The 22848-nt window shown below is 64.5% G+C and overlaps 5 protein-coding genes across 6 annotated transcripts in view; 2 read left to right on the top strand and 3 right to left on the bottom strand.

The window, feature by feature from the left end:
- Nucleotides 1-5: 5 nt before the first annotated feature.
- On the top strand, nt 6-6661 carry CHLRE_07g312701v5 (uncharacterized protein). The gene is made up of 4 exons (XM_043063821.1): nt 6-1023; nt 1171-1358; nt 1492-5185; nt 5683-6661. Exons 1-4 carry the CDS (start codon nt 772-774, stop codon nt 5944-5946), a joined length of 4398 nt encoding a protein of 1465 aa, XP_042922389.1. The 5' UTR covers nt 6-771; the 3' UTR covers nt 5947-6661.
- Nucleotides 6662-9863: 3202 nt separating this feature from the next.
- On the bottom strand, nt 9864-11925 carry CHLRE_07g312650v5 (uncharacterized protein). The gene is made up of 2 exons (XM_043063820.1): nt 11412-11925; nt 9864-11295 (listed from the first exon to the last, which is right to left on the bottom strand). The coding sequence occupies exons 1-2, from the start codon at nt 11783-11785 to the stop codon at nt 11292-11294; spliced, it is 378 nt and encodes a 125-aa protein (XP_042922388.1). The 5' UTR covers nt 11786-11925; the 3' UTR covers nt 9864-11291.
- A 3350-nt stretch (nt 11926-15275) lies between these two features.
- Nucleotides 15276-17411, top strand: CHLRE_07g312600v5 (uncharacterized protein). Of its 2 annotated transcripts, none has more exons than XM_043063818.1 (3): nt 15276-15790; nt 15943-16709; nt 16803-17411. In XM_043063818.1, exons 2-3 carry the CDS (start codon nt 15951-15953, stop codon nt 16902-16904), a joined length of 861 nt encoding a protein of 286 aa, XP_042922387.1. In that variant the 5' UTR covers nt 15276-15790; nt 15943-15950; the 3' UTR covers nt 16905-17411. The 2 variants fall into 2 exon arrangements, with proteins under 2 accessions (XP_042922387.1, XP_042922386.1); XM_043063819.1 differs by having other exon boundaries at nt 15880-16709.
- Nucleotides 17412-17681: 270 nt separating this feature from the next.
- Nucleotides 17682-19535, bottom strand: CHLRE_07g312580v5 (uncharacterized protein). The gene is made up of 2 exons (XM_043063817.1): nt 19310-19535; nt 17682-19099 (listed from the first exon to the last, which is right to left on the bottom strand). Exons 1-2 carry the CDS (start codon nt 19449-19451, stop codon nt 19077-19079), a joined length of 165 nt encoding a protein of 54 aa, XP_042922385.1. The 5' UTR covers nt 19452-19535; the 3' UTR covers nt 17682-19076.
- A 1398-nt stretch (nt 19536-20933) lies between these two features.
- The window catches only part of CHLRE_07g312550v5 (uncharacterized protein), a 2822-nt gene continuing 907 nt past the window's right edge, over nt 20934-22848 (bottom strand). The window contains exon 2 of the mRNA XM_043063816.1: nt 20934-22575. Within this exon, the coding sequence (XP_042922384.1) occupies nt 20975-22575 (1601 nt within the window). The 3' untranslated portion in view covers nt 20934-20974. The remainder of the gene's footprint in view (nt 22576-22848) is intronic.

Below are 22848 nucleotides of genomic sequence, written 5' to 3'. Positions count from 1 at the left end.
TCAACGGATGCAGCTGCTCGCACATATCGTGTAAGCTTTCATCCCAGCCGATCGGAACGAGCGCGCTCTGAAATTCTTGCAAGTGCGCGCTCTGGCAGGCCAGACTGTGTCGCTAATACATCGCACTGTAAGTTATAGCTGCGCGCATTCTCGAGGAAGCCAAGAAAGCGCAGTTGCCGGCTTCGTTCATACGCTGCACTCGCTCTCGCGGCCTGGAAAGAAGATCACGTATACAGGAAGCTGCGAGTAATCGATCATGCTAGTTGGTTCGAGCTGAATCGCGCTGTAGCGCAAACGCACCGGGTGCGTCACACTTTCCATGGCATATGTAGATAGCTGGGCTTGCGGCGGCTCAGGTGGGCGGAAACCAGCAGGGAGGTGTAGGTATCTAGCACGGGTGTGTGAGGGCGGTGTAGATGTTTAGAGGGTGTGAGGTGTGAGGGGGGACTAGCCGCATAGGTAGCGGCCTAGTTGCGGTTATTGGGCAGGGCCAGCGGCTGGATTCCTGCGTCAGGGGACCAGGCGGGCTATGAAAAAGTATTGCAGAAGACGGGCGCGCAAATGCGCGCGTGTGGCGCGGTTGGCGTCGGGGCATGGTAGGGTACGCGAAGCTTCGATTGAAGCGGCCGAACTTGGCAGCCGAGTTGCAGTCCAGCGGGGCACACATACATACTGATACGCACACTAAAGCTGAACACTATCTGAGATTCAAGCACCACGAGCACTACGAGCAGGGTTCGAGTACTGTCGGTCTAGTGACTTCGCGTAAGAATGGATGACTTCTTTTCTATTTTAGATAGGGCGAAAAAAGATGTCGAAGAGAAGCAGCGGCAAGCAAAGCGGGCGGAAGAGGCAGCAGCTCGGCAGCAAGCGGCCGCGTCTGCTTCTGCGAGGGTCGCTGTGGTCGCGGCAAACGCTGCGTCTCGTTTCGACGCCCGTGAGCGCGGCCGAGTGCTAGAGTCTGCGAAGGCGCTGCGGACTGAGGGAGCCGGGAGCATCATCCTGAAGCCGGCGTCGGAGCAGGTGAGCTCAGGAATAGCGCGAAGGATTAGCGCGAAGACAGCGGATGCAATGCCACATGCAGAGGGTTGATATGTCGTGGTCGCAAGGCGTACCGGAAAAACCGCAAAGAGATGAACCGTCAGCAACGATGCCGCTGTCTTGTTGCAGGAGATGAAAGCCAGCTCGGCCGCTGGCGCTAAGCTGAGCGCCGCGCTGCAACGAGCTGCGGGTCTCAGCGGACGCTTACTGACGCTGCTGTCGGTGCTGGAGCACGCACACACGATTGGCGTGCCCGGAGTCGCGCACGCCTGCATGCCGACGGCCCTCATGGCCAGCGCACTTGCGCAAGGGGTCCCGTTGAGTGAGGTGGCCGTGGCGGCCGTGGAGGTAGGCAGGGATTATTCTAGGCTGACACTGTACACACACCTGTAAGCCCCTAGGCGTAGTTCAAGCTGTACTTTAATTGTATGAAGTGGTCATCGTGCGCAGTGCTGCATGCGTCCTCGCGTTCCCCGACCTGCGCCGCTTGCTGCTCGACTGGAACCGCGGCGCCTGTGCCGCCGCCCCCGAGGCGCCGGCGCCGTTGCTGCGGTGGTTTGTGGCCTACAAGCGCGACCTGGTGCGCACGGTTGGCCGCCTTAACCGCATCGCCCGTGGCCGCATCCTTGACGAGACAGCGGAGGAGGCGGCGGCCCGTGCTGCTGAGGCGGCCGCCCTAGCGGTGGTAGAGGCTGGAGGCCCCGATGCTGCTCAGGCTGCTGCTGCGGCCGTCGCCGCGCGCTCCGCGGCTGCCGCAGCGGCGCAGCGCGCGGTCGCTCGGCACGCTCGTGCCGCCCGCCTCCAGTGGCTGCGCACCCGCGAGACGGCTTCGCCTGCGATCACGCGGCTTGTGCGGCCCCCTGGCGGCGCCGCGCGCATTGCGGCAATCCGGCGCCCGGACGGCAGTGTGTGTGACTCCCTTCCCGAAATCCCCACACATATTGTCGACTACTGGCGGCGCATCAGTGCTGCGGTGGCTACGGACCCGGACGCCTGTGACCGCGTACTTGCGGCCCTTGCAGCATTTGGGCGGCGCTGCACTGACGAGGACGCTGTGCGGCTTGGCGCCGACACAGTGAGTTCAGCTGAGGTGGAGGCTGCCCTGGCGGCGGCGCCGGCTGGCAGCGCCCCGGGCCGTGACGGCATCCCGGCTGAGTTGTACCGGGAACTGGGGGGCCCCACGGCACGCGTGCTTGCGCGTGTGTTCACGGCCTCCCTCGCTGCTGGTGCTCCCCCACGCGGCTTCCTTGATGGCGTCATTACATGCTTCAGCAAGCCCGGGGACCCCCTGCAGCCTTCGTCGTATCGGCCCATTACGCTGCTCGGCACGGACTACCGCACGCTGGCCCGCGTCCTCGCCAGGCGGCTCATCCCCGTCTTCAGCAACGTCATCCACCCCGCCCAGACAGCCTTCCTGCCCGGGCGCCGCATCGCCGACAACGTCCTACTGCTGCAGCTTCTGCCGGAGCTCATGCGGGTGGCCGAAGGCGGTGGCCCTGGCGGCGGTGGCGGGGGCGGGGGCGGGGGCGCTGCGGGCAGCACCGCTGACGCTGACCGCGGCGTTGTGGCCTTCCTGGACTTCTACAAAGCCTACGACACCCTGGACCGCAACTTCCTGTACCGGTGCTTGGCAGTCATGGGCGTTGGCAGTGGCTTCCTGGCCTGGGTCAAGCTGCTGCTTACGGGCACGCGCTCTGCCGCCCTGGCTAACGGCTACCTGTCGGCCTTCGTCCTCATCATTGCGGGCGTACGGCAGGGGTGCCCGCTGGCGCCTCCTCTGTACTTGGCGCCGGCCCAGGCCCTCTTCGCCTACCTCGACCGCGCGGGCTTTGGTGTCTCCTGGGCGGATATCCGCCTCGTAGCTACTGCCTTTGCGGACGACGCTGCGCCGTTCTTGCGTCGGATGGCCAACGTGCCTGGTTTCCTGGCAGCTATGGAGACCTTCCGCGCCGCCTCTGGGCAGCGCCTTAACCTCGACAAAGTGGAGCTTCTGCCCATCGGTGCACGGCGCCGCGCCACTCCTGCTCCCACCCGCGCTGTCGCTGCTGGCTTGGCGGCTGGCGGCGCAGCGGCTGGCAACATGGCAGCTCACGGCGTGGCGGCGACCAGTGTGGCAGCTGCCGGCGGCATGGCTGCCGGCGGCGCGGCGGCTGGTGGCGCGGTGGCTGTCGGCGGCCCCGGCACCAGCCACTCTGGTGGGGGCATCTTGGCGGCCGGTGGTGCGGTGCCTTCTCGGGCGGGCGCGGTTTGGGCAGCTGCCGGTGTTGTGGTCACTGGTGGCGTGACGGCCGGCGGCTCTGCCGCGGGTGCTGGCGGTGCCGTAGCCGCGCCTGCCCCGCCCAACACAGTTGCTATGGCGCATGGCTTGCGCGTAGTCTCGCACTCGCGCACGCTGGGTGTGGTCTTCTACGACCTCCCACTTGGCACGGCTGCAGCCCAGGGGGCTCCTTCCCTCTCCCCTGCCATTGGCACCCTGGGGACGCTCTGCGGCCTCCCCCTAACTGCCTTTGGCCGTGGCTTCTGTGCCTCCTCCTACGCCGTCAGCCGTGTGCTCTACCATCTGGAGTTTGCGGGTCTGCCGCCGCAGACGGCTTTGGCAGACTTCCTCAAAACGCTTGTGCGGTTTGTGGACCGCCGCATCATCGTTGCCACGCCGCAAGGTGCTGGCCGGGCCCGACCTCCCGGCCTCCCCTCCGACTGCGTCGCCCTGCCGCCACGCGATGGCGGCTTTGGACTGCTGCCGGTGGTGGAACACGTGCGCGCCCGACACGCTGTGTTGGCTGTGCGCTGGCTGCAGCACATGCACGGCTCTGCGGCTGGCACCTACGTACCGCCGTGGACAGCCGCCGCCACCGCCCTGGTGCAGCAGCTACACACGGCCGCCCACCCCCTCTGCGTCCTGACGATGCAGCGGGCGGCCGGCGGTGTCGGACCCGCTGCCGATGGCTGTGCAATCTTCGGCCAGCCGGTGGCGGCAACCTGCCCGGCCCTCGTGCGCCTCCTGGGTGCCCTCAGCTACCTGCCTCCGGTCACAATCCTACGCCCGGCTGTGCTGGTGCCCGGGCCCTGGTGCTTTGCACTTCCGCTCTGGGGCAATCCAGTCTTGCCGTGTGCGGCGGGGCTTCAGGCGGGTGGCTTGGAACGTGACTTCCCAGCTCTCATGGCGCTGCCGGGTCTGCTCACGCTCGGCACGGCAGTGCGGTGCTGGGAGGCGCTGGCCGCGGTGCGCCAGCTGGTGGCTTCCAAGCCGGCTGGTGCGCTCGGGCCGCGCCTCGCACGTCGCTGCACTATACAGTACAAGCGGTCCGTCCTGCGCCCCATCCTGCGCATTACGGATATGGCGCGCGTGCCGCCGGAGCTGCAGTCCGGCCCGGATGCTGCTGCCCAGTTCTCCGCGCTGCTGGCCCGTGTACCGGCGGCGTGGAGGGTGGCGGCGTCGGCCACACTGCATGCGCCTGGCGGCGCGGCCTCCGCGCCTCCTGCCCCCCAGGTATGGCTGCTGCTTGCGCAGAGCCTGGGGTGGCGGCATGGCGCGGCTGACGTGCCCTTGCTGACCCTTACGGTGAAGCAGGCAACCCAGCTTCAACTTGCGCCTGCGTACGACGCGCTCCGCGTGCGTCACTTGGCCTTCATCCAGGAGGCCTACAGCGGCGCCGCGCCGCCAGCGGAAGCGATTCATGCGCTGCGGGCGGCCCTGGCGCGGCTGTGGGCGTTGGTGTGGGAGCCGCGACACAAGGAACCGCTCTGGCGTCTGGCAGTCAATGGGTTCACGGGCTTTGGGATGCTTGCGGCGTGGGCCGCAGATGGACGCGTGGAGAAATGCCCGTGTGGGACTCAGATGACTGCTGGCGCTAGGGTTCATCACTTCTGGGACTGTGTGGTGGCGGAGGCTCTGCGTGATGTGATGCGGGAGCATGCGAATGTGGACATCACACGGAACCAGTTGTGGTTAGTACAGGCGCCACCAGGGCTATCGCAGGCGGTGTGGGACATCGTGTGCTTGGCTGCTGTGGCGGCCCTGGAATACGGCCGACAGCGCCTTTACGCTTGCCGTGATGCTGCAGACCGGACTGCGGAGGTTGCTGTTGTGCGAAGGATCGGTGTGGAGGTGATTGCGGACTTCTGGTCCAGGCTAGCTGCGTTTGTGAGTCTGCGTCGGCCTCCGCGCCGCTGGGACCTTGTCCCGAACCAGCACCCATTCCTAGCGTCAGATGATGTTGGAGGGGTTATCTTGGTAGGGCCAACAGCGGACTCGCCACCGGCCTCACCCTAGCTTGTCAGCTTAGGGACTCGCAAGAGGTAGTCTTATGACGCCGACCCACGGCTTAGGTGAGCAGCGCTAGCGTTTGCGGTGAGCCGGGCCTGGGGTTCCTCCCCTCTCCGGAGGCGAGGAGCATGGGGGTCATTCGGGGGTCTCTCCTCGGGTGAGCGTGCGTGTCTCGTACGTTTTTGGGGCCCTGGCTAGTCCACGGCTGTCGTCCCACATGTAACCTCTATCAGCTAAAAGCTCGTTCTACTCCGCTTGGTTGCGTTAGGGCGCCTCGGCGCCCTGACCCTCCTTGTCGGTAGTAGTTCCTGGCCGGCCTTTGTGGCCGCGCCCATCCCCTGTGGCGCCTCCATGGCGTCCCTGGCGTTGCTTAGGTCAGCTGTAGTGCGTCAGTGCTGCTCTGGCTGCGGCGCGCCACTCAGTCGGCGACATCATCGTCGCCGTCCTGCCGAGCGGCCCCCGCTCTGGCACTCTTTGCCGAACATCATGACTTCACACCGTGGAGCCTTCGCGACCTAGCGTGGGTGGCGCGCCTGCTCGCCGGTCGACCTCGTCCTCATGGCTTCGCGATGCTTCTGGCGGGGCGCTCGCTGCTGCCGGGCTCGCAGTGGCGTGTCGCTGAGCGGCTCTTTCGGTAACGGAGGGCCGATTGGAGCTGCTGGCGATTCTTGCTGTGGGCTGCTGCCGCGGCCTGACGTGGCGCCGGGCTCGCCGCGCGTGAACAGGGGCACGCTGCGGCGGGAGCCAGGACCGGCGTCTTCCGGGCGGCGGCGGCTGGAGCTGTGGGCGCATCTACACAGTGGAGAGACCTGCTTGGCGAATGCAGTCTGGCGAAGGCAGTCCAGCGAAGGCTGGCTGGCGCAGGCCGACTAAGCGAAGGCTGGCTGGCGCTGTCTGCTGTGCTAGGGTGTTGCGAGGCTGTGTGGACTTGGTTGGGCGGTGGGCGTGCCTGCACCGCCTGCGCTAGGTTGCGGGCGCTGTGGCTTGTGCTGTCTGGTGGGTCGGACCGGCTGATCCTCGTGGTTCAGCGAACTTGCACGGCCCTAGGCCGTCTACAGGATGCAGCTTCGGGCTGCACCCAACAGTGTGAGGGCCCTGCCCTGTTGGTGCTGGTGTTTTGGGGTAGGAGTTGCACTTTGCAAAGTGGCAGTCAGTCTGACGCCGACCCGCGGCTTAGGTGAGCAGCGCTAGCGTTTGCGGTGAGCCTTGCTCGGGGTTCCTCCCCTCCTTTAGTGAGGCGAGGAGCATGGGGGTCATTCGAGGTTCCCTCCTCGAGTGTGCGTACGTGTCTCGTGCGTTTTTGGAGCCCTGGCTTGCCCGTGGCTGTCATCCCACATGTAACCTCTATTCGCTAAATCGCCCGCCCGTGGGCTTTGTACGCGGGTGGTCTTGCGCCACGATGCCGGAGTTGGGTGCCGGAGTCACATCAAGGTCGCAAGATCGAAACCCATCAGGAACGGTTCGGCTCCGTTACCTGTGTAGGCACTGAACATACTTGTGCCGAACTTCCCCGAAAGAGTGCCATCTCGGCCTTCCTAGGTCGCTGCTCTACGGGTGAGGACGCTGGTGCGGCGGGTTCTGATGGTTTCCCCGCGAGAGCTATCCTGCTTTCTAGAAGCCGGTCTGTGAGCCAGTTGGCGCTGATGCGCCGGGGCAGGAGGAGGCCCCTGATTAGGGAATGCGCGTCACCCAGCGCCGATCTGCGAGCCCGTGTTTTGAGGCGTTACCGTGGCCCAGTATGGCCGATGGTTGCAGACAACCCCCCTCCCCCAAATTCGCTAAATAACCCCCCTCCCCCAAATTCGCTAAATACCCCCCAACAGACGCATCCGCTACCCCTAGACACAAACCTGACCAAACTGCCAACACGTGAAACTGGGGTCGTGGCCAATTCGCTCAAGCGGACTCACGCCAGACACTAAGCCATTCGACACCCTCAACCGCCAAAAGAGCCGGCGAATGGGACGCTGCCCACTCAATGATTGCGGTGTTACAGAGGGGACAGCTTGAGTGTGCAAGCACACAAGGGTCATCTGGAGCTGCAGCAAACCCTCCCGCAGTCGGAATCCGCGTGACTCCACGCACAAACACCGCACGCATGGCACGGAGCGGCGACACCAGCAGCCAGCTCCTGCGCATGGCAAGGGAACGCCCAGCGCGCATTTGCAGCCACCCTCCACAACGCTTCTTTGTGCTGGTTCTCCCATTCAAGACCCCACAACCGTGCTAGGGTCCCCGCAAAAGCAACGGCCGCCAAAGGCACGTCCGCGTCTAACACACCAGCATCCAAAACGTAAGCCCAGTGTTAAGCTCACACGGGTATGACGCCGGTCTGAAGAGGGGCAAAAACGTGTCCACACGTGTTTCTCCACGCTCGCGTAGACTTAGCCTCCCTCTTTCAGGAATTGACTTATATGACATATAAGGATGTAAAAGTTTGACTCCCGTCGCATTCTGCGAGGGTGGCTGTCACCACATTTCGCGAGGCATGCTTTCGCCAGGGTCGCACTCTTAAGCCCGGGAGCATGTTTCTAGTCTCCTTGCATGTATGTTTGATGACGGCAACAATAATTGGCATCAAAGCGCGGTAATTGCGCAGATTTGAGAAGCCTGTTCACCGCGACGTCACCGAATAGGCCGCAAACAAAATATTTGAGGTCTCTGTAGTATCAAGGTGATACTTGTAGAACGCTGGTAGCTGATTCGGAGGTCGGCCTGACGACCGTCGCCGACCGTGCCAAGCTGGGCGGAACGCATCCCCCGGACGCCACGCGAGCTAGACCAGTCTAAGCCGTGTCGTCCGCCCGGGACCACGTTGGCCGTGCCTGACCTATAGCCGGAGTTTGGGGACCGGACGACAAGGCCAAGGCAGGTAACCAGGCTGTGCCGTTTGACCCCTCTCCCAGACCGGCGTCATACCCGTGTGTGTAAAGCTTGCAGGGCCGCCAATTGCGGCGCCATCACCGTATACTCCGTAATCATCAGGGGCTGGCCGGCAGCTGGCACCCACCCCAGCTCCCGCACCACATCTGTCACGCCTCCACAGTAGCATGAACCTGCGCCGCAGTGTCCAGCGGCAGAGCGGCAGCCCGCCCCATCGCCAGCCGCGCGGCACGCACGGCTGCCGCCCAACCAGGCGGCAGAAGGGTGACTGCCTCCGCAAACCTGTCCGCTGCTTCTCGGACTGAGGCAGGGCCACGGAGGGGCGACGGCAGAGACAGCCGCCGATACCGGAGCACCCGCCGCCACACAATACGGTAGTAAGTACACCCCATCAAAAGCCTCAGCATACCGCGGCCCCCAGCGCCCAGGGTGCTGACTGGCCTCCCGATACTCGTCCAAGCCGTCGTGAGCATCAACCAGTTGCCCCACCCGCAACAGGCCAGGCAGATTGTACAGGTCCGCAAAAGCCACATCCCACGTGCCCCCCGCCCCCACACACAGCGCAGGATGAGCCCATAAGGGCACATGTGCCACCCACGCGCCCGGCGCAGGCGGCGCCACCAAAGACAACGGCGGCAAGTGCGACATAGCGCCCAACAGACGCGCAGAAGGGGGGCAGGCCGGGGCAAGGGGCTTACCCAACACCCGCGAGCCACCCCCATGCATCAACAACCGCAGCGGTGTCACATCCGAATGCATCCGCCGAAGCCACGCGACCGCCACCCGAGTCCAAGGAGGCACGTACGGGAGCAGGCCACACGCCCCCAGCACACACCGCGCCGTCAACCCAACCTGCCGCGCCTGTACGCGCTGCACCAACGGCAGCAGGCCCACACCCCCAACCACCGGTGGCAGCTGCATAATCACTCGGGACACACCAGGCGGCCGAGCGCGTGCCACTATGGCGCGCGACACGTGTCAGGGGTCGCGGCCATCCCAGCTGCCCCCCAGGGAGTCATGCCGCCCCGCAGAGGACACTCGTGGTTCTGCCCCCGTTGCCTCCACCCGCCGGGTGCTGCGAGGAGAAGAGAGCACGAACCAGGGGGTTGGATCAGAGGAGAGCACAACAGACACCCCTGCAGCGCTCATCAACCCACCTTTCCCACGAGCCAACTTCGCCCCACACCCCTCCGTGCCTCCCCGTGCGCACCTTAAGGCTGCTCGGCCGCTCAAGGTGAAACGGACTGCAAGGAGCGGCAGAGCAGGGAGCACACAGGCGGGGCGAGTCAGTGGGCGGGGGGAGGGGGGCACGGCAGCGACTCGTGGGTGGACAGCCCGCCCCCCACCGCCCCCTACACCGCCTAAATACCGTATCCAATATGATAGTACGCGCCAGTATGATATGAACGCACGGACAGGGGTGATCCGGGGGGGCGTCGGCCCCCCTCTTAACCGCTTCGCTTGGGGGACTCAGCCCCAAAACGCGAGCGTGGTAGTCGCGTGGAGGGGTGGTTATCACCACCAACGGGTTTAGCGACACACCCTTGTACAATCAAGCACGTGGGCGCGGGTGCGCAGGGGTCCATATCGCCAGAATCAGCTGCATGAGAGGGTTGACTGACACACACACACACTAATTGTGCAGAGACAATTCCGGTGAGTTAAGAAGCGAGGATAATCCTACGTCCAGCCCATAATCGCGCACCTTGCCGCTCTTAGGCACACTTCTTGCCCTTCATAGCCTTCGAAATCTTGGCCTTGTGGGCGGCGGTCTTGGGCTTGCCCTTCATAGCCTTCGAAATCTTGGCCTTGGTGGCGGCGGTCAGGGGCTTGCCCTTCTTAGTCTTCGAAACCTTGGCCTTGGTGGCGGCGGAGTGCTTGACGCCCAGGGCGTAGGTGTTGCCAATGTTGGCCTTGGTGGTAGCCTTCAACCCCTTCACCTCAACCTTGACATCCTTCAGGGAGAACCGCTGCGGTAGCGGCACCGACGGCGGTGACAGCAGGAATGTTGGCAATGGCAGTGACAGGAGTGGTGGCGGCTACAGAAATAGCGGCAGCGCCCAGGGCATGGTCATGCAACCCACAAACATCTCCGAACTATGGCATGGTGCAATTGTTGGATGCCTGTGGCTTACTGGGTCAGGGACAATCGATCGGGCTCCCATGCGCAGACTACGTCCGCATTCACACTCGCTCCTCTATAGCATGTCCTTAGACCAAGCCACTGTCGTGGTAAATGCCAGGCTACCGTATGGAAGACGAGAGTCATGCCCAGCATATGAATGAGGGGAAGGCCCCTGCTAGCAGCATCATGCGGTTCCAGTGCGTCTGCACGCTTCAAGCCTAAGAATGCATCAAATAATCCGAAGCACCATCCAGGTATGCTGAAGTGTCCTGTCTACAAAACCCTGTACTCAAAATCCCTGCTCAGCAAATGGACTCAAATTCAGTCTGCATGTGTAAAGTTTGCACTGGACAACAGACGACAACAGCGACCACTCTAAATACACACACCCCTCCCATCCACACCATCCGGATGGACGGCTACACCCCCGTGGTCGCTTAGGTTTTTGGAATGAACTACAACCCCGGCTCCGTGCAGCCAGTATCAGATCTACCGCGAGCGCATTGTGCATTTCCACATGTCGCATTCACACACTATGTACATCTACCTGTATCTCATCATGCCTGATTGTCAAGCTCCGCCGTATCGCAGCAAAAACCCGTGGCGCATCTCGCACTAATCATGCTGGTGGTACATGCGTGTTTGGTACACCGCCATCGCCGCCGCTGGCCGGCCTGCCGGCCGGCGTCAGCACCGTCCCGCCGCCGCCGCCGCCGCGCCGAAGGTACTGGCCCAGCTGTGGTCCGGCGTGAAGTGTAATGCACAGCAGCAGTGAACCAGAGCCTGTCCATCCTCGACCAGAAGGTGTCCACGTGCAGTCCCATGTCAACATCAACACGGTGCTGATTCTACTCTGCTCGTGGTGGTGATCGTGCTCTTGTTGTGGATTGCCGCATGGAAGGTGTTCAAGTGATCAAGTCGGCACTCCAGACAGTCTTCAGGTGCTGGGTCGCGGAATAATAACCTAACAGCCAACTACCTGTTGAAGGAGTGCGGGTAGGGGGCGCGGCCGCGGGGTAAGTGTCAGTGGCAGCATAGAGGGCAGTTCCAAGTTGATGGCTGAATATGGTCACCTAGAATGAGCTGCATGCGCACCTGAAGACTGTCTGGAGTGCCGACTTGAACACCGCCGATGAGGCAATCCACAACGAGAGCACGATCACCACCACGAGCACCAGGCAGAGCAGAATCAGCACCGTGTTGATGTTGACACGGGACTGCACGCTGGACACTTTCTGGTCGAGGTTGGACAGGCTCTGGTTCAGGGCCTTCAGGTTCTCATACATCGCCTGCTGCTGCTCCTGTGGGCTCATCTTGGACCACGCAGTCTGCTCTGGCATCGCATACAGACGCGCGGGCAGCGGTGCATGCTGCGGACCTTTTGGCACGACGAAATTGAGGACCTTGCGCTGCCGCGGAGTGAGGCCGCTCTGCTGCGCCCGTGCGCGCTGCGCTTGCTTGAGCGACATCAGCTAAGGTTCGAGAACCTACGGGTCGCAGCTTTGCGCACAGAAAGGTGCGAGTGGTAAGGCAACCTCTAAAGGCTACCTATAGGCTATGTAGATTGACAGCAGTTTTGAAAGCACAATGTAATATCCATCAATTATAAAACGCACGGGCAGTCCCCCAGATAGCGCAGAGCGAGAAAGCAGCTAGGTCTCCACCCCGAAGGCTCCCACTCGGCATGGGATGAGAGCCGGCATGGGATCCCACGTCGACTGTGACCGCTGACCACCGTTGACCACTCGCAACACTAGCAGACTGCCAATGGTATCCCACGCCGAGTGGGATGCCATACCCACTCAGTCAACGAGCGACGAGAAGAAGCGACTCGTTGTACAGTTTGCTGCTGCTTGATACGTGCGTATCTTTCCTTTCCGAGTTGATAGCTCAACCGCCCCCACTTGGCCGAGCTAGCTGTCGCTTGCGCGACCGGAAATGGCGAGGCCGGGACTTTGCATCGCGACAGCTCGCGCCAAACAACCATCGCTAGGCCCTGCGTCTATGCATTTGGTGGTTTTAGGGCATCAGGAACTCAGCAGCGATCACGGCAGCATTTGAGGCCCGGCTTGGGAGCCACAGGCGCATACCCACCTTCGTGCGTGCGGGCCCCAACGCGCCCGTGCGCCTCGCGTGGGCATCCAACTGCGGTCAACGTGCTCGCACCCCTCCCAAAGGTGAAAGCGCATGGGAAGCGCCCATACTGTGCCACGGAGGCCTTGGAGCCAGCCTTGGGGTGCAAGTGACCGTCGGGAGAGGGGTCGGGAGCTGGGGTGCTGCATGTACCCCGGCTGCCGTGCTTGCCTCCCGGGCCTGTGCACGCGTCAAGGGTCAGCTCTTGTGTAGGGCTATGCGCAGTGCAGTAGCAGACTGCAGGCACGGGCGGCCTGGGTATGCGGCGGAGTGCCATGTGCGCTCCGGCCTCAGGGGCCACGCACGGGACGGGTTGGTGAGGGCGAGGTGTGGCCGACACGTACCCTGGCTGCCATGCGTGCCTCCCCGGCCGGTGCACGCGCCCAGGGGTAGCCCTTGCATAGGGCTATGGGGCAGTGCAGTAGCAGACTGCAGGCACGGGCGGCCTGGGTATGCGGAAGAGTGCCATGTGCGCTCCGGTCTCAGGGGCCACGCACGGGACGGGTTGGTGAGGGCGAGGTGTGGCCGACACGTACCCTGGCTGCCATGCTTGCCTCCCCGGCCTGTGCACGCGCCCAGGGGTAGCCCTCGCATAGGGCTATGGGGCAGTGCAGCAGCAGACTGCAGGCGCGGTCGGCCTGGGTATGCGGCGGAGTGCCATGTGCGCTCCGGCCTCAGGGGCCACGCACGGGATGGGTGGGTGGGGGCGAGGTGTGGCCGACACGTAGCCTGGGTGCCGTGCTTGCCTCCCGGGCCTGTTCACGCGCCCAGGACTAGCCCTCGCGTAAGGCTATGGCGCAGTGCAGCAGCAGACAGCAGGCGCGGGCGGCCTGGGTATGCGGCGGAGTGCCATGTGCGTTCCGGCTTCAGGGGCCACGGGACGGGTGGGTGGGGGCGAGGTGTGGCCGACACGTACCCTGGCCGCCGTACTTGCCTCCCGGGCCTGTGCACGCGCCGAGGGCCAGCTTTTGCGTAGGGCTATGGGGCAGTGCAGTAGCAGACAGCCTGCACGTGCAGCATAACGTGCTCTGTACTCGTTCCAGTCATTGCACCTGATGTCTGGACAGGTCACGTCGCACTCCAGCCCGCTCCATGCATGCAAAGCACAGCGGAATGGCTTGAGCCCCTGGCCACACATGCATACATGCATAACACGTCAGGGGGCTGAGTGCTGCGTGCTAGCTCAGGCAAACGTGGTCACGGGATGCATGCATCTGCTGTTTGAATGAGCCGCACACACAACCTCGCATAACATCTCCTGCAGCATGCCTTACGAGACGGAGCATGCCTGGTGCTGCTACTGCACTGCCCCATAGCCCTATGCGAGGGCTACCCCTGGGCGCGTGCACAGGCCGGGGAGGCAAGCATGGCAGCCAGGGTACGTGTCGGCCACACCTCGCCCTCACCAACCCGTCCCGTGCGTGGCCCCTGAGACCGGAGCGCACATGGCACTCTTCCGCATACCCAGGCCGCCCGTGCCTGCAGTCTGCTACTGCACTGCCCCATAGCCCTATGCAAGGGCTACCCCTGGGCGCGTGCACCGGCCGGGGAGGCACGCATGGCAGCCAGGGTACGTGTCGGCCACACCTCGCCCTCACCAACCCGTCCCGTGCGTGGCCCCTGAGGCCGGAGCGCACATGGCACTCCGCCGCATACCCAGGCCGCCCGTGCCTGCAGTCTGCTACTGCACTGCGCATAGCCCTACACAAGAGCTGACCCTCGACGCGTGCACAGGCCCGGGAGGCAAGCACGGCAGCCGGGGTACATGCAGCACCCCAGCTCCCGACCCCTCTCCCGACGGTCACTTGCACCCCAAGGCTGGCTCCAAGGCCTCCGTGGCACAGTATGGGCGCTTCCCATGCGCTTTCACCTTTGGGAGGGGTGCGAGCACGTTGACCGCAGTTGGATGCCCACGCGAGGCGCACGGGCGCGTTGGGGCCCGCACGCACGAAGGTGGGTATGCGCCTGTGGCTCCCAAGCCGGGCCTCAAATGCTGCCGTGATCGCTGCTGAGTTCCTGATGCCCTAAAACCACCAAATGCATAGACGCAGGGCCTAGCGATGGTTGTTTGGCGCGAGCTGTCGCGATGCAAAGTCCCGGCCTCGCCATTTCCGGTCGCGCAAGCGACAGCTAGCTCGGCCAAGTGGGGGCGGTTGAGCTATCAACTCGGAAAGGAAAGATACGCACGTATCAAGCAGCAGCAAACTGTATAACGAGTCGCTTCTTCTCGTCGCTCGTTGACTGAGTGGGTATGGCATCCCACTCGGCGTGGGATACCATTGGCAGTCTGCTAGTGTTGCGAGTGGTCAACGGTGGTCAGCGGTCACAGTCGACGTGGGATCCCATGCCGGCTCTCATCCCATGCCGAGTGGGAGCCTTTGGGGTGGAGACCTAGCTGCGAGAAAGATCACATGATACACGCTCGCAAAGCCACCAGACTCCAGCCCCCCCTCCTAGCTACCGTGCGCACCTACTCGTCCTCCACTTTCTCCAGGCCGCACTTCTCGATGTTGAAGTTCACCGCCTTCTGGCACTTAATGCACCGCACGGCAACCGAGTTTGGTCTGGCTGTCGCCCAGTCCCGTGGTGGCCCCCGGGACGGATGTTGCCAAGGGTTGCCGCCGCCGCCGCCCCACCGCCGCCTCCCGTGAACGAGCCGCTGCCGCCGTCGCCCCGGCCACCTGCGCCCTCATCTCCGCCGTCGCCACCGCCCAGTCCGCAGCCGCCCAGCCCCAAGGCGCCCGCCACGCCGCCGGTGCCCCTATCCCCAACCCTGCAGACGGCAGCCTCCAGTCCTCCGCAGCAGATTGCATTGGTTACAAGAGGGACCTGCTGACGCAGTTCACGAGCCAGTGACGTGGAGAACGAACACCCTGCTCTGGACCCCAGGGGCGTGCCGCCTGCAACGCCGTCGGCCTACTCTAGCTCTAGTAGGCTTGCTCCCATAGGACGCTCCTCCCGCCATACCGAACATGTTACTAGGTGCCATCACTCCACCTCCTCTTCCATTATGACACTTCGTGGTCTGTTCAGCTTCATACTTCCATCTGCTCTTCGCTCAATCCAAGGGTGGCCTGGCGAGACTCGGTCCCACCCCCTCGGTTTGGCACCAAGACACACATACGATTGTAACCAGAAGTCTGCTATAACTTGCGATTTGATGCGCGCCATTACTGCGTTCCCATCGATCACTCCTTGCTCGTTCCTGGCTGCATATAGCAATCTCCTACCATATTCCATCGCCGAGATTGCTGCCGAGACTACATCCCAGACAGCTTGTTCAATTGTATCGTGCGGCTCAGTTGTCAGCCATAAGTGTTCCCGTAGGACAATCAAATCAAGTAAGTCATCTTCCTCATTAGCAGCAGCCACCGTCTCGCCCTCGCCTGCCCTGCCCTCCCCCCTAGCCCCTGCCCCGCTCCCGCCCCAGCCATCACCACAGCCTCCTTCGCCGTCTCCAGCTCTCCCGCCGCCGCTGTCCCCGCCCCGCCAGTGCTGGAGATGGTGTGGGCGGCCTCCGCCTCCGGCCCCGTGGACCCCTACGGCAACAGCACCGCGCTGGGCTCGGCCAGCCGCCTGCTGGGCGCGCTGCGGCCCGGCGCCGCCAAGCGCAAAAAGTGCACCAACGACTGCTGGGGCACCATCACCTGGGTCCCCACCCTGCCCACGCCCCACTGGGTGGCGGTGCGCTTCGCCGTGCCCTCCTCTGCCACTACAGCCACTGCCGCCTCGGCAGCCGCCGCCAGTGCTTGTGCTGCTCCTGCTCCCACCATCAGCCTGTCCTTTGTTCGGCGCCTGGGCGTGTACGTGCTCAACCTGCTGGGCGCCCTGTCGCCCACCATCACACGCATCGACCTGCTGCTGCTGCTGCCGGCGGCGCAGGCTGGCAGCGCGGGCAACGTCACCCCCGCACCTTCCCGGTCCGCAGCAGCCGGGGTGCAGCTGCCGGTCGCGGTGCCGGTGTTCACTGGCTTGGACTCCAACAGCAGCAGCACGCTGAGCTGCCCGGCGCTGAACTGGGTCGACGTGAAGGCTAAGGCGGTGGCGCGCGAGGCGGCCAAGGCCGCGGCCGCCGCCGCCGCAACAGGTGGAGACGGCGCCACCACCACCACCACCAGCAGCCGGCGCGGTAGCCGCGCGCAGCAGCCGTCTTCGTGGGTGGTGATCGGCTCGCGGCTGACCGTGAACGGCGGCGCGGTGGCGGGGAAGGCGGAGCTGCCAAACATACACGCCATTCGGCTGGAGCTGGAGCTGGATACGGTAATTAGGCGGTATAGGGGGCGGTGGGGTCGGGCTGTCCACTCACGAGTCGCTGCCGTGCCCCCCTCCCCATGCCCCCCTCGCCATGCGCAGGAGCTGGCTGCTGGTGTAGCCGCTCCGTGCCATGCGTGCGGTGTTTGTGCGTGGAGTCACGCGGATTCCGACTGCGGGAGGGTTTGCTGCAGCTTCAGGTGACCCTTGTGTGCTTGCACACTCAAGCTGTCCCCTCTGTAACACCGCAATCATTGAGTGGGAAGCGTCCCATTCGCCGGCTCTTTTGGCGGTTGGGGGTGTCGAATGGCTTAGTGTCTGGCGTGAGTCCGCTCGGGCGAATTGGCAATGACCCCAGTTTCACGTGTTGGCAGTTTGGTCAGGTTTGTGTCTAGGGATAGCGGATGCGTCTGTTGGGGGGTATTTTCTACACCTCACCTTGTCAAAGGCTAAATGCTTTAGTATGCGCCTAGGATCCGGCTGAGAGACAGATGGTTCAAGCTGCTCTCGCCCCTTTATCCTCACGACCGCCCGTACGACATGCACCGAAAAACTATGCACAGTGCTGTGCCTGACAGCACTCCATGCATGCGCATTACCAACCTCCAAAGACCTCCAGAGCCCTCAGAGCCCTTCAGAGACCTGTGCAAATCCCTTCAGAGGCCTGTGCAGATCCCTCCAGAGGCCGAGCGGCTCTGAAAAGCCCGTGTCAAGAATGCCAGACCACCCTAAAAGCAGCAGGAAGCCTCTTTCTAGCTCTGGCTGCCTGCGAAGCAGCTGCAGGAGGACCTGAGCCCCGACGCTTATTGCGCGCTGCGCAAGGCTGCGCAAGGCGATGAATTGAACGACCGCGAGCAGCTTACCCCAACGTTCACTGTCCCAATAAATACGATCAGGGGTTCGGGGTGTCCAACTCGGCGGTTGCGATCGGTAACCGCCTGGATTCGGCCTGTCCCGGACCCTGGAAGTGGGCCCCGCTCAAGAATGCGGATGTTACAGAGGGGACAGTCCCAGCACCCGAAGACGCCGAGCCATCACATGCTATCAGGGCCCAACTTGACTCCACCAACCCCGACTTTGCTGCAAACCCTCCCGCGGTCAAAGTCCGCGTGACTCCGCGCACAGTGAGTCCTAGCCAAGCCTCAACCCGCCAGAGCCCCACCGCTGTGCCTCAACGCCACAAGCCTAGGCACAGGAGTGCCGGGAAACGTCCACGCCGCAGCACACACGCACAGCGCACGCACTAACCAGGGCGCAAGCGTCCAGGCACTAGAACGGTCGCCCACACGTGCATCCTGCCCACACACAAAGCCACCAACCATGCACAACCTCGCACGGCGAGGGAGGCGGGGAATCAGCATCATACGGCAAGCGCAAGACCATGCCTTCACCAACAGCCCGAGAGATGAAAGGGTGCGCAGACGGCACAGTGTCCCAACCCTTTGGCCTGATACCCAAAGTCACAAACGTCTGGAGACGACCCCAGAAATAAGCTACGACGGCAAGTCCAATGCGCAGCACCCGGGCCGACGGCAGCTTCGCTCGCGCCGCCAGCCCGGCCATAACCATACGCTGCCGACCAAAGTCCAGGGCAGACACAGCAGCGAGACACACCACATCCAACACAGGTGGCGCAAGCCCCGCAGGCGGGCGCACCAACCACAACTCCTCGCGAGAGAAGGCACTTAGAGCATCCTCTGGCATGAAACCCATAGCCATCCCCATGTTTTCCCGCAGGGACAGCGCAACAGTGCAGTCCCAAAACCAGTGACGCCGGTCCCCATCCTGCATGTCAACTCCACACGCCCAACACGGGTCAACAGCAACGCCGCGCGCACGCTCGCTAGCATGCCGTGGAAACGCCCAGCAAGCGTTGGCGGCCGCACGCCACAGTGCTTCCTTATGATGATTCTCCCATTTCAGCGACCACAAGTGGGCCAAAGTGCACACGAAGGCCCCCGCCGCCAGGGCAGCCTCCACCCCCGACACACCCGCGTCGCACACAGATTGTAAATGCTTAGCCTTCAGGGCGGCTAACTGTGGAGCCATTTGTAGCACGGTCCCCGCCTTCACCGCGTAGGCAGTGAGCAGGATGGGCGGCCCCCCGCACTGCAACCATCCAAGCCCCCGCACCACCTGTTGCACCGATTCCGCCGTAGCACTCACGATGTCGGCCGCCGGGAGCGGCAGCGCGGCGGCAAGCCCCCGAGCCAGCTGGGCGGCACGCGCGGCGGCAGCCCAGCCAGCGGGGAGAAGGGCCACCGCCGCCGCAAACCGGTCGGCCGCCTCTTGAGGCGACGCCGGCCCCAGCAGGGGCGACGGCAGGCGCGCCCGCGTACTCCAGTGCAGCACCCGTGACCCGCCGCCACACAGCAGTCACAGCAGTCCGCTCAAGCCCCCTGATTGATCAAGTGGGGATAGGTGCGTGGGGTAGAGAAATGTAAGCTAGTGTGAATGCAAATGCAAGACGCCGCCGAGTGGGGTAGCAGGGTGTTCTTAAGGAAGTGGCAGACGGTAGGCAATCTTGGGGGTGGAGGATGGGGGATTCGGAAGGGAGGCGTGCAGTGCAACCTCTGTAACGCGAAGTGCAGAAAACAATTGTGCTTCACCTGGAGAGGCCTGGAAAGGTACCAAGTTCACGTTTTGCAGTCGTCCTGAAGGGTAGTAGGCTGAGCCCGCACCACATTGCGGTAGCTTGCAGTAGCACATCAATTGGCTGAGGCAGAGCCTCGCGACCCCGAACTTGCACATGTGCTCCGGTGAGCTGAATGTGAACCCCAGCAGTACCCAGCCATCGTTCTTACAGCCAAGGCCCTGTTAATGACGAGTGTGGTGGGAACGAATGCGTACGTAGACCAGAGCGGACGGCGGAGTGGGCTTGCAGGCGGCACGAGAGTAGGCAGTCAGTAGCGCAAGTTGCGAATTCACATGTTACCTCGTAACCGACGGTAAACGCTGTGGACGGTCGCGCCCATGGCTGGCTGACAGAAAGCGGCTGCTGTATTGGGATGGCTGGGCTGGACGACGGCGGCCGGGCGTTGGTTGGGACTACCAGAAAGGATGCGCCCGAAACCAACCTGGAGAACACCAGCGCCACCGGTGCCCAGCACGACATGTATGGGAGGGAGGGAGGGACAGGAGGCGTGATGCACTGCCGCGTAAAAGCTATGGCGCTAGGCGCGAGGCAAGCAACGTGACCCCCAAAAACAACCGCGAGGACATGGTGCGCGAGTCGGGCTGCGGGCTGTGGCTGTGCGCTGCGTTGGGTGGATAAACGAAGAACACTAAGTATGGCGAAGTGATGGATGCGGTTAAATGGGCAAGTGCGCCGGGCGGCCGAGGAAGTAACGACAGCGCGATCGCTGCATGGCTCATCCCGGTCGCACTGCGGTTGGCATGGGCGCGTGCGATGCATGCCGTGCGACACCAGGAAGCCCGACTCTGGAAACACAAACGCTGACGAAGAGGCAAGGGAGCAAACAGCAGGCAGGTGACGGGTGCGGACCGCATTGCGGTTCCCCACACCCGTCATGAAACCGGCAGCCGCACGGGGCGGCGGCTGCCGGCCGGGTGGGGGCAGGTGTGTTAGTGGGGTATGCAAACGCGGGCTAGGGGCACTGCACGCAAGGCACACGGAACTCGACACACTGAAGCCCCTGGATCGGCCGGTAACGGTATCGTCATCTCCAGAGGGCTGTGTATGGGTTGGGAGGCCGCCGCCGCGCACGCCTGCAACGAATACTCCTTTTGGGATGACGCGGCGGCGACCGGGCGCCACGGGAGTGGCGGCACGTGACCAAGGCGGCCGCGGGGGCGGCGGCACGTAGCCGAGGCGGCCGCGGGGGCGGCGGCGCGTCGCCAGGGCGGCCGCGGGGGCGGCGGCACGTAGCCCGGGCGGCCGCGGGGGCGGCGGCGCATCGCCAGGGCGGCCGCGGGGGCGGCGGCACGTAGCCAGGGCGGCCGCGGGGGCGGCGGCGCAGAACCAGGGCGGCCGCGGGGGCGGCGGCGCATCGCCAGGGCGGCCGCGGGGGCGGCGGCGCAGCACCGGGGCGGCCGCGGGGGCGGCGGCACGTAGCCAGGGCGGCCGCGGGGGCGGCGGCGCGGTGCCAGGGCGGCCGCGGGGGCGGCGGAACGTAGCCGATGCGGCCGCGGGGGCGGCGGAACGGAGCCGATGCGGCCGCGGGGGCGGCGGCATGGCGCCAAGGCGGCCGCGGGGGCGGCGGCGCATGAACCAAAAAACCAATTAGACATAAAACCAGGAGTAAACCAAATAATCACCAATAATGCGACTGCGTCAGTTCCACGGGGCTGGCAGTGCTGTCGAAGTGGCGGCGGCCGGCGAGGTACTGGCGGGTGAGGCCCACCAAGTCGGCATATTCGGGGCGGTGCCGCTGGCGTCGTTGCACGTAGTAGGCTTCAGGCGTGCGCTGCAGCATGCGCTGAAGATCGCCCAGGAGGCGGGGCCGCCGGTAGCCCATGCGCGTCAGGGCGGTGATGAGGTTGGCGGTCTCAAAGGCGAAGTTCTCAACCTCCGTGACGACACGCCGCAGGCGATGAAACTGGCCGGTGAAGATGTTGCGCTTGCTGGCTTCATTGACGTTGCTGTCCGTGCCAATGAAGCGGGACAGGCGCACACCGTCAAACACCGGCTGCACCCGCTTGTCATACAGGCGCGTGGTGATGCGCGCGTGGCCGGCTGGCGTGGTGCGCAGGATGAGCAAGATGTCCAGGAACGGCATGGCGGCGGTGTCGGCGGCCAGCTGCGCTTGCAAGTGGGGGTGCGACTGCGCCTCCACCTGCAGTGAGGCGGGGTACAGCCCGTGCAGGCCGGCGTATCGCTGGTCCACGCTGAGGAGGCGGGTGATGAAGGGGTTGTTGAGGGCCAACAAGTCGTCCAGGTACCGCTTGGTGAGGTCGAAGGCGTGCAGGACACGCTGGCGCTGAGCTGTGGCGGCGGGCTGTGTCAAGAAACGGTACTCAAACCATGCGAGGAAGAGGTTGGCAATGAAGGGGGCAGCGGAGATGCCCATGGGGATGCCGCACGTTTGCCGGACGAGGGCGAACGTGCCGAACCGGATGAACGTGGAGCAGACCAGGCTCCGGAACAGGACCAGGAACTGGTCGCGCGTGAAGGTGTGGACGGCGACGTCGGTCATGGGGTCGCGCCGGTAGGCAGGCGCATTGTGGGCGGCGTCGGATGTCAGCAGTGTGGCTTCGTACTTGCGGCGGCCGTCGGGCGTCTTGGGCGGCGTGACGGTCACTGCGATGGCCACTCGCTGGGCATGTGCGAGCGTGGCGGTGATGAGAGACGCCATGGTGTCGGCAAGCTCCGCATGGGGGATGTTGGTGTAGAGCCGAGCAAAGTCGAATGCCTGGGGCGCGGTGACGCTAGAGCGTGGTAGCTGTTGCGCATTAAAGGCATAGACGGAGTCCATGACCGCGCCAGAGTGGAGGCAGAACCAGGGATCCGTGCCGATGCGGTCACGCCACATGTCGCGGAAGGCGTCGGCGAGCGTGCGAAGGCTGGCGGTGACGACGTCGCTGATGGCGGTGACTGGGCAGGCGTGGGAGCACGCCAAGAAGCGCAGACCGGGCGGCGTCTTGTGCATTTTCATGGTGATGGCATAGTATGCGGCGTCCTTGGTGACGTCATACTGCAGCTGGGAGATGCCTGCTTGGGCCAGGGTCGTGTTCTGCTGTGTGAGGGCGGCGTGCATCTGGTCGACGGTGGCGGTGGCGTAGTACTGGTGCTGGGCGGGGGCTGGGGGCGGCCCGGGGCCAGCAGCGGGCGCGACGGGGGCGGCGGGAGCGGCGGCGGGGATGAGGGCGGCGGGGGCTGCAGCGGCGGCGGCGGGGATGGGGGCGGCGGGGGCGGCTGCGGGGACGGGGGCGGCGGGGATGGCGGCGGCGGGGATGGGGGCGGCGGGGGCGGCGGCGGGGGTGGGGACGGCGGGGGCGGCGGCGGGGACGGGGGCGGCGGGGATGGGGGCGGCGGGGGCGGCGGGGATGGCGGCGGCGGGGATGGGGGCGGCGGGGGCGGCGGCGGGGGTGGGGACGGCGGGGGCGGCGGCGGGGACGGGGGCGGCGGGGATGGGGGCGGCGGGGGCGGCGGCGGCGACGGTGGCGGCGGCAAGGGCGGCTGCGGCGG

Source organism: Chlamydomonas reinhardtii, chromosome 7, assembly GCF_000002595.2.
Source record: "Chlamydomonas reinhardtii strain CC-503 cw92 mt+ chromosome 7, whole genome shotgun sequence".
NCBI classification, from domain to species: domain Eukaryota; kingdom Viridiplantae; phylum Chlorophyta; class Chlorophyceae; order Chlamydomonadales; family Chlamydomonadaceae; genus Chlamydomonas; species Chlamydomonas reinhardtii.
The sequence above is the reverse complement of the archived record's forward strand: the minus strand, read 5'-3'. Positions and strand labels throughout refer to the sequence as shown.